At 45.3% G+C, this 10611-nt stretch overlaps 1 protein-coding gene across 4 annotated transcripts in view; it reads left to right on the plus strand.

The window, feature by feature from the left end:
* Positions 1–6788: 6788 nt before the first annotated feature.
* The window catches only part of CD80 (CD80 molecule), a 22530-nt gene continuing 18707 nt past the window's right edge, over positions 6789–10611 (plus strand). For 2 of the 4 annotated variants that reach the window (XM_017731479.1, XM_017731478.1), the window contains exons 1-2: positions 6789–6946; positions 7090–7194. In XM_017731479.1, the coding sequence (XP_017586968.1) occupies positions 7107–7194 (88 nt within the window). In that variant the 5' untranslated portion in view covers positions 6789–6946; positions 7090–7106. The remainder of the gene's footprint in view (positions 6947–7089; positions 7195–10611) is intronic. The other 2 variants (XM_017731476.1, XM_017731477.1) reach the window with 2 other exon arrangements.

Consider the following 10611-nt stretch of genomic DNA (forward strand, 5'->3'; position numbering starts at 1 on the left):
ATAATTCTTGGGATTTTTTGTAAGCCTGCATCTTAGAAACCAAGCATCATGGGAATCAACTGTGGATTACTAAAATCAAAACAACGTTCTGATGAGCAAAACACACTTACAGTTTGTCAGTCCTCTGTTGTATTGACAGATTCCTCAAGCTGGCAGGACAAATGCCCAGCAGACCTCAGGGAGAAGGCAGCTCCAAAGTGCTGCTTCTGGAATGCTGTATTTCACACCTTGATGCGTTCCTTTTGCAGGAGCACTTTCATACCCCTGTGCCATCATCTTGGCACACAGGCTTGAACTTGCTTATGTTTGCACTGCGTCGGTTTCTCATTGCCACTGTGGTTTCATGCTTAGGTCAGTGTGAACTTCTGTGGATCTCTGCAAAACCTCTAGGACTAAAGTCCTCAGACCTTTCCTCTGTGTGAGCCACTCTGAAGCCAACTCAGAACCTTACGCTTTTTTCCCCAGTGAGTGCATGGGTAACACAGAGAAATACAGTCCTGGATAGGAAACAGCTTGAAAATCACCTTCCCCTTGGTGCAGTCGCTTGTGCCAAATAGCAGAATGCCTGATTAGGCAGGCTCTCCAGGGATCCGCCCGTCCTCAGCTGCACCCCGGCACTGCTGGCGCCCGGAGCAGGGAGCGCAGGTGCCCTGCCTGCAGGGAGAGGCAGGGCTCCAGCAGCCCTCCGAGGTGGGAGAACAGGGCAAGGAGTGTGCTGTGAATGTGCACCCTGTGCAATGCTTGCTCCAGGTTGCATTTACATTTTTCCGTGTAATAACACCAAAGGAAAAAAAGAAAAAAGCCTAAGCTGCTTGTGAAGACAGGACCAAGGCTCACAGCCCCTTGTGAGCCAGCAAAGCCTGCAATGCACCCAGCACAAACAGTAATTTAAGTCACAGCACAGCCAGATGCAAAGTTTGAGCTGCCCATGTGCTGAAATAGTTGGTGTGAATATTAAAAACCAATAAAAATCATCCTGTGTCTTCTTCCCAGCCTAGTGCTGCCGGGGACTGTGACTCCCTGGCACGAGCATTGCAGGCAGCACATCCTCCTTTTGTGAGGGAAACCAGTGTGTTTGCAGCTCTGTCATCACTCACAGGGGTGGAAACCACGGGAGATTGCATCCTCCTTTATGAGCACCTCTGCTACAAGGGAAGAGCTTGCAAGAACTGCCCTGGAGGAAAGGTGTGGGTGAGGGCAGCTGTGAGTGCCAGCTCACATGCACAGACCTGTCACTCTTCCTGCACTGACTGTGTGAGCACGGTGATGCCTCACTACAGCAAAGGACAGCAATCCAGTGGATTCCTTACAGTAGTTTGCTGTGAGGTAATTGAAGAAGGTTAATCCCAGATTATTAAGGAATTTCGTAAAGAAGCCCCAGTGCTTTGTGCAGTAAAAATCAAATATCCACCCACACAGTAATCGGGTCAAAGTTACACTTGTCAAACAGTGTTGGTGCATTTTGCATTTGCTTTGCTGGGATTGGTTTCCTACATTTCCCCCCTCTCTGTTTCTGAGTTCAGAAGATTTTTTCAAGTTTATTGGTCACTCCCGATGTACCATGACACACCAGACATGCTACCTGTGCTTTCAAATGTACCATGTCACCAAAACACACATATTACTCCCTTCCCATCCCTTCCCTTCCCTTCCCACAAGACAATGCTTGTGCCCCAATCTGTGCCAAGATGAAAACTTTACTTCTTCAAATCTTGCCAGTTTTAGAGTCTGAAGGTTGGGGAGAGCTAGAGGGAAAAACAAGAGGTCTCTGCAGCTATAGGAATTTTGTTATTGTTATTTTCCTTTGTAAGATGAAAAGGATTTACTGTAACCTGAAACCTGTTGGATTTTCCTCTTACTTCACAAAGTTATTTTATTTTGTTACTGATATTGCATAGGAGACGATCAATCTTTGTGTGAAAGGCCTAACTTCTCAGGATGCTGGGACCACTTTGGTAAGGCTGCTTTCTGCCCTTCTCTTACAGGAAAAGAAAAAATGTTGTCATATAATTCCACTGAGAAACAGAGTACTAGCTGAATTCAGTTCATTGTCCACATACCCTGTATTCTGTGTGCTGGTACTGGAACCATCAAATGCTGACAGGATAAGAGGAAATGGCCTCAAGTGATGCCAAGGGAGGTTTAGATTGAATATCAGAAAAAATTCTTCACCAAAAGGATTATTCAGCCCTGGAACAGGCTGCCCAGGATATGAGTCTCCATCCCTAGAGGTATTTAAAAGATGTAGATGTGGTGCTTAGGGACATGGGTTAGTGGTGGACTAAACCCAGCAGTGCTGTTTTAACAGTTGGACTCAATGATCTTAAAGGTCTTTTCCAACCTAATGCTGTGATTCCATAAAAAAAAAAATCCCTAAAAATTTTACTCTACTTTGCAATGGGATCATTTTTCTGACAAAGACATTTTTAGGGCACTTGCAGAACTGTTTTTTGGTGATGTACACCTCTGGCAACATATCTTGGGTAATTCCCACTAAACCTGGACATTTTGGTATTAAAAGTGTGCTTTTAGTTCAGGTTAGCACAGATTGGAAAGCCTGTTTGCCTTGAAAACAGTGAAAGGTATCCCAGTCCTGTAGGAGGGAATGTGGTTATGAATCCTCATTGGAGAGTAGGTGCTGTGTTTTGGATTCCAGTATTTACCCAGTTCTGGCCTTTCTGATATTTCTCTGAGATGTCGATTGAGAAAGAGAAGGAGGTTGGGATTTTTGTATGTTCTTACCAATCAATAAATGTTCAAAGTAGTGGCGTTTGACTGCACTGGAAGTGCATTTCTGCAGAGGTGGAAAAAATTGGTGATGTCAGTGGGTCTACAGGAGAGCGCTAGCAGCAATGTATTTGAAAAGACCTCCCTTTGAGTGCAAAGGATTTCTACCACAAGTGCTGATTACTGGAATTAATTTCCCCTACACAGCACATATGCTGCAAAATTTCACTTGTCTTTTCTGCTTTTTCCTTAATGGTTTTCTATGAAAGCAATGGAAAAATGTAGTGTGTGTGATGCTCTCACATCTTCCTCTTTTCTGCAGTAAATGTTTTTAGCAGAATTGAACCACCCTTTCTTATTAAATCTTAGCTTCTCGTTTCAAGTTGCAATACTTCTACCTATTTAAAGCTGTTTCTGGGGCACATATAGGTGAAATGCTGAAGGCCTAATCAAGTGCAGAAGAAGCCTTATTTTTATGGGGATTTTCACTGTGAACTGGTGGGCTTATATTACCCACTGCAGTGCTCAAAAAAAGCAGTGTCTTCTGTACTGTGACTTCAATATGTACAAGTCCTTTAACTTTGTTAACATCCTAAAGGTGCATAATACCTCTTTCCTTGAACTGATGGATTCCAAGAATCAAGGATATGATATGTGCTTAGGGAAGCTTTAAGTGATGGAAAAATTATGACTTCTGCCTCTGATCAAAGCAGAACAAAGCACTTGGCTGCTCCCCTCTCTCTGTTATTGCAGTCTCCTTGCAATCAGGGAGATCTCCGAAGGAGAAGGAACCAAGAACTGTAATACCTAGGAAAAGAGAAGGAGCTCTGAGTGAGAATAACATCCTTGAGTTCAGCTGTCTATCTAAAATTTAGGCAGCCTTAACTGGTCCAGGGTCTTCTGTGTGTGATGAGGGGTTGTGGTACTTCCTTACTACAGTCTGGCAGATGATGAGCTCAATTATTTTCCCTGGGACTGCTCATCCAAAAGCAGGGTTTTCCAACCTAATGCTGTGATTCCATAAAAAAAAAAATCCCTAAAAATTTTACTCTACTTTGCAATGGGATCATTTTTCTGACAAAGACATTTTTAGGGCACTTGCAGAACTGTTTTTTGGTGATGTACACCTCTGGCAACATATCTTGGGTAATTCCCACTAAACCTGGACATTTTGGTATTAAAAGTGTGCTTTTAGTTCAGGTTAGCACAGATTGGAAAGCCTGTTTGCCTTGAAAACAGTGAAAGGTATCCCAGTCCTGTAGGAGGGAATGTGGTTATGAATCCTCATTGGAGAGTAGGTGCTGTGTTTTGGATTCCAGTATTTACCCAGTTCTGGCCTTTCTGATATTTCTCTGAGATGTCGATTGAGAAAGAGAAGGAGGTTGGGATTTTTGTATGTTCTTACCAATCAATAAATGTTCAAAGTAGTGGCGTTTGACTGCACTGGAAGTGCATTTCTGCAGAGGTGGAAAAAATTGGTGATGTCAGTGGGTCTACAGGAGAGCGCTAGCAGCAATGTATTTGAAAAGACCTCCCTTTGAGTGCAAAGGATTTCTACCACAAGTGCTGATTACTGGAATTAATTTCCCCTACACAGCACATATGCTGCAAAATTTCACTTGTCTTTTCTGCTTTTTCCTTAATGGTTTTCTATGAAAGCAATGGAAAAATGTAGTGTGTGTGATGCTCTCACATCTTCCTCTTTTCTGCAGTAAATGTTTTTAGCAGAATTGAACCACCCTTTCTTATTAAATCTTAGCTTCTCGTTTCAAGTTGCAATACTTCTACCTATTTAAAGCTGTTTCTGGGGCACATATAGGTGAAATGCTGAAGGCCTAATCAAGTGCAGAAGAAGCCTTATTTTTATGGGGATTTTCACTGTGAACTGGTGGGCTTATATTACCCACTGCAGTGCTCAAAAAAAGCAGTGTCTTCTGTACTGTGACTTCAATATGTACAAGTCCTTTAACTTTGTTAACATCCTAAAGGTGCATAATACCTCTTTCCTTGAACTGATGGATTCCAAGAATCAAGGATATGATATGTGCTTAGGGAAGCTTTAAGTGATGGAAAAATTATGACTTCTGCCTCTGATCAAAGCAGAACAAAGCACTTGGCTGCTCCCCTCTCTCTGTTATTGCAGTCTCCTTGCAATCAGGGAGATCTCCGAAGGAGAAGGAACCAAGAACTGTAATACCTAGGAAAAGAGAAGGAGCTCTGAGTGAGAATAACATCCTTGAGTTCAGCTGTCTATCTAAAATTTAGGCAGCCTTAACTGGTCCAGGGTCTTCTGTGTGTGATGAGGGGTTGTGGTACTTCCTTACTACAGTCTGGCAGATGATGAGCTCAATTATTTTCCCTGGGACTGCTCATCCAAAAGCAGGGTTAAGTCCTGAGGAAGAAATGCAGACATAAATGTAACAGGCTGGTGTTTCCTTCCAGTTGTAGTATGCTAATGGCAGAAATATATATTAATAAAAGCTTGAATTTAAAATGAAAGCGATTTAAAATGATAAACTGTACAGCTGTAGTGGGGTTGCCAGTAACTCTGTAATGATAAAGACTCCTGATTAGACTACCAGGAGAAAGTTTGTTCCATCTGACTCACAGAGAGGCAGTCCTGCCCCAGAGCTGGGGCTGTGACTTGGGGAAGCAATGTATGGCTGGCTGTATTAACGATACTTTCTTCTTCTCTGAGCACCATGAAGACACTTCTGTGTGAACACATGGTGCTACTGTCATCTGCATTTGCAAACCATGCTGGTAGAGAATGCATGGACAGAGTACAAATGTACAGGATTTAGATCAGAGCTCAAACCACAAAACACAGGCACTCAAAACCCTGCAATGGAGAAAGTCCCAGCCTGACTCAATAACAGACTCCTCTCAGCCATTTCATATACAATGATTTTCTCTCTGCAGAAATGTTATAACCTGTGTTGGATTTCTCTACAGAATACCATCTTTTTAATTATGTCAAAATAAAATTCTGATTTGTAATTCAACCCAGTCCATCTAATCTAGCTAATTCAAGGAACCTGTACTGAAGAAAAGCTGGAGCAATGTAGTGGCAAATCATTTCTGATAAAAAGGATGCATTTCATTTAAATCAAAGTAATTTAAACCAGCAAACCGGAAATCTGCATTTAAATAGATTATTTTACTCTTGATTTGTATTTGCACTTTTTTTTATCTCCTTGAAGAATACCAGGTTTTCAGTGGTGTGCAACCCTCTTGCTGGGATTATTACAGCAAAATACAACCCCTTACACTGTAACCTCTTACACTATGTCAGGGCTTGTTTTATTTTGGAGGAGGGTGTGCAGTACAAAGCTACATCACTTAGCATGCATTTACTCCCTCAGGCTCTTACTTACTAAGTGGTTTGTTTTTCTGCCCAGGATTTGCTCTGGACTGGCTTTGGTTGTTTGGGTTGGTGAGGGCTCTGCCCTTCCAGGCTTTAAAGCAGGGATGGTCCATGCCTCTCCCCTGCCCCATCCAGAGCTGGGGCTTGGGTGAGCAGTGGGTGCCTTCTGGAGCAGGCAGGACATGATGCTGGGGAGGCAAGTGCTCTCTCCTTTTCCACAGGGCTGGTGGATGCTCTCCAGTGACACCAGGACCATCCACATTTGGCCTTGCTGTCACATCCTGCTCCCTGTCCAGGTGCTCAGCCACAACATCCATCACATGCAGCCTAAGCAATCCTTCTTAAATTTTCTTTGGAAAATCCATTTCTTGATGGATTCTGTCCAGCTGGGCCTGAAATGGTGGTACAGGCATTTGTTTTTATTCCAAACATAATTTTATACCGCTACTCCCGAAGTAGCATCAGGGTTTCACTTAGTTGCATTTTAACTGGCACAGCCCCCAGCACTGCCTGACACTTACATTCACAGGCAGGGCCCTTCGGCCTGAAACCCTCCTGGCTGAGGAACGCCCACAGCATCCCGAGGGATGAAGGCAGCCCCATGCCTCTTGGGGCGACGGGGGCGGCGGGCGCTGCATCCTGACCCACGCCCTGCGAGGAAGCCGTGGGCGGTGTGAGGTGACTTAGGAGGCTGAGCAGCCTCCCAGCACCAAGACTTCCCCCTGCGCCCTGCCAGGGAGAGTTTCAGCAGCCTGTGACAGCAGCCAGGCACCCATGGCCTGGCACTGAGCCCCCTGCCTCGTCCCTTGCCTCAGGGGTGGCCTCGGTGCCGCTCGACCAGGGAAACGGCAGGTACCAGGGGAGGAAGCGGGGCAGGCTGGCCTTGTGCTCGGGATTTTTGGTGGTGGCAGCAGGCAGGAAGGAGAGGGGCACGGAGCAGGGTGCTGTGACTCCTCAGGCACCGTTCCCCTAACCATATTCCCCTCTCCTCCCAGCCAGGAGCTACAGGAAGATGATGTGCCTGCCCGTCTCCCCACCGGCGCCGGCGTTGAGGACGTGGCTGAGGCTCGGGCTCTTCGTGCTGCTCTGCCTTGGGATAGGTAAGCAGGACTGCCTGGAGTGTGGCCGTGGGAAGGGATTGGGTCCCAGCAGCAGCACCCATGTGATGGTCAGCAGGGGTGGTGGCCCTCAGGACCCACCTGGTGCCTCCTGCCAGGGCTGAGCCCAGGTCAGGGTTTGGGGTGGCTGGCACTGCACTGGGGAGCCCTGAGCTCTCAGCGTTCCAGGCCCATTGCACCAGGCTGCTGGCTCCCAGAGGGGCATGGTGATCTCCCATCCCAGCCAGGGGGAGAGAAATGAGGGTGTTTTTGGTCAGCTGATGTCTGTGGGGAGCATGTGGTGCAGCCCCTTGGGCTTCGGTTTCAGCGGCGGGGGTTTCTGCAGCTTCTGCAGCTTTTTGGATGGTTAGAAGTGGGTGCATGGTGGGAAAGACAGGGAAAGGTGGTAGCTTGGAGTGCTCTGCACCTCCTGGGCAGCTCAGCACAGAGCAGAGTGGGTTCTTTCTCCACCAACACAAATCCCTGTTGAAGTCCTGCCTGGGCTGTCCCCTGTCCTTTTCCGAGGACTTGCCACAAAGCTCACACAGATCGCTCCTCACCTCAAGAGGCTTGAGATGAGGCTTACATCTTCTCAGATGTGTGAAGTGTTAACCTGGAAACCACACAAAATTCACTTCTGAGCTGGAGTTGGTTGTGGATGCAAAATAAGTTGTGCTTATTGTCAATTTTAGTGTTTCATTGCAGCTAATGATACTCTAGAGCAAACCTGGGCTGAACTGAGGCTTTCGTTAAAAATCAAGTTATGCAAAATTAGGAGCTTTTCATGCTGCTGTTGTGAAACTGGGAGATATTTGATGCCGAGTTTCATTTTGAGTTTCAGTCTCAGAATTTTAAAACAAAGCTTGGAGAATTTAGGAGGGAATTAATCGCAGAGCTCACTTGTAAAGAAAGCAACAACCTCAAATGTCGCTCTGGGATTTCTGCTCTTCCTCTTCCCTTCAGTCCTTCCCCTCCCTCTGTGCTTGCGAAGCATTTGTCAAGCACAGATGTAATTTGCCCGTATTTGCATCAGGCAAACAATCTATCATGAGCAGAACTGTTTCTCTCTCAGTACTTTAAGAGCTTGTGGTATGTTAATAGTGTAATTACGAGCATATGGTAACTCGCCAGTCATGCAATTTCTGTGAAAAGGATTCTGGTTCCTTGGCTAAAGGATGTATAGCTGGATGTATAGTTTGATGCATGCTAATATCCACTACTAGAAATAGGAGCTTGGTAATAGAAAACTAAGTGTTCCTATATTTGTACTTTTGGGGCATAATTTTTGGATGCTTCTCATGCAAAATGTTTGTGAAAGTCCCAGTGCCTCAGAAGCAGGGGCTTGGCAGACTGATAAGAGCAGGACAGCTGATGCACTTATTTCTCTCTCTGTGTGCACTCACACACACTCTGAGCCATTTCTCTCTGAAGATCAGCATTCCTACATTAGAGCTCCTTGAACATACGTGGTGCAGTACCCACAAAGGACTGCATTTTAAAAGCTTTACTGGTGCTCTTGGGTGATGTCTTCTCAAGGCTGCCCACAGGGACCACTAGGACTGAGTTCTGACCTAGTTGTGGCAAAATAGTGGAGCCCTGGGTGTCTGCCATCCCCCTGTCAGTGACCTCCCACACAGTACTGAGCGAGTCACCACAGCTGGCCTTTACAGGGTCGACCCCACGTGGGACTGCTCATGACCACATCAAGGCACAGTCAGGGCTGGCTGTCCTTGGGTTAGCCCAGGTGTCCTGATGCTGGCACACCTCACTGATGTAGCACTCCAAAAAGTCAGGTAACATTCTAGGATGGAAACAGGTGCCCTCTGTAAAGCCCATGTGAGTGAAATAGTAACAGAGGGAATGTCAGGCTGAATTTTCACATCATAGTAGTGGAAGGCATTAATGGGGAACTTAATTAAAAGGGATGGTTTGAAGGTTGTATTTCATAGGAAATTCATCTATGTGCAAGCTACGTAGATCCATTTATTTTCCTTTGAATTGAATTTTGTTACTCTGACGTTCACCTGAGGTGCCCCACTGAAATGCCAGTGTAATTTAGAGCTGCTTCTGGGATGTCATCTGCTGCTGGAGACACTGATGTCCACAAACAACACCCTGTTATCTCAGCACAAAGTGGCAGAAGAACCTTGGTTACACAACAACCATGTTTTTTATTTATGATCTGAATGCACTGCTGGTATCCCCGTGGGCTTGGTTTTGTCCTGCCATTGCACCTTCACACCTACCTACAAACTGTAGGATGTTCTCAGTCCCGGCTTGTTATACTAGAAAAATATAGCTTGAAGTCCCTCAGTGTGACCTTTCCCTGCCCTGTGTGCAAACAAAGCATAGACACTGACTGCAGGGACCTGGCAAGCCTGGCTTTGTGTCCATGGAGTATTTTTAAATTTCCCTGGAGTCTTTTCTTCCAGCTGGGGACCACTTAGCTCTTGGTTTCTTCCCAGGGGTGAAATTTTCTGGGACGTTTTGAGGAAAATTCCCTACAGCTTTTCTAAGTTACTGGAGAGTTGGGAAGGGAGGGGGAATATCCATTTCTGTGAGCAAGCACTGGCTCACAAGTAACTCACTCTGGGAATCCCCTTCCCTAGTGTTACTCCCAGCAAAGAGCTCAGAACTGGGTTTCAGAAAGGGACAACAAGGGCTGAGAAAGATTCCCTGTTTTGTGGCCACCCCTAAATATTGAAGTGTCTAGCAGTGAACTTTAGGTGCTTGGTGTCTAATTTCTGTGCCAGCTCTGGTACGGGTTGTGCTGGGGCAGATTTCATGGCGGAGATGGCAGAAATTTTTCTTTACATACCGGATTTGCCCACTCGATCACTGGATGCAAATTCAGTTTCTGACTTATTCCTCTTAGTGCCTTCAGCTGTTGTTTTAATCTCTTTTTTCAGATGAGTTTCTGTCTCCTTCTGTTCCAGACATGCCAGGGAAAAAAAGTCTTTATTTAAAAGCAAGGGCAGCGGAACTAAGGAACTCCTTTTTTTCTGTCTGTCAGTCTATCCAGAGTGAAACCTGCTGTAAGAGCTTGTCTGGAGAAACAGAAAACCAGCTAAAGCCTACTGCTTTTTCTTATAGACTCTTTTATTTCTTCTGTTGTGTGTTTTTTAAATGAAAGAATTCTTGAGGAAAAAAACTCACAGAAAATTAAACTTAGACAAGCTACATTTTTACACACAAAATACAGTTAAAAGCCTAATTGCCAAGTTTGTTAAGGCTGTGGGTCAAATGTTCCTTTCACCCACATCATTTCCTTTTTCCAGTTAGATCACAATGAACCCAGATAGCTCCAGTGACTTCGTGTTGCTCTGACAGCAACAGCTTTTTTTGCATTTCTTGGATCACTGAGACATTTGTATCCTTTTTGCAGTGTGCACATTGGGCATTACTGCATTTAAGCATGCC

Source organism: Corvus brachyrhynchos, unplaced genomic scaffold, assembly GCF_000691975.1.
Source record: "Corvus brachyrhynchos isolate BGI_N302 unplaced genomic scaffold, ASM69197v1 scaffold152, whole genome shotgun sequence".
Taxonomy (NCBI): Eukaryota; Metazoa; Chordata; class Aves; order Passeriformes; family Corvidae; genus Corvus; species Corvus brachyrhynchos.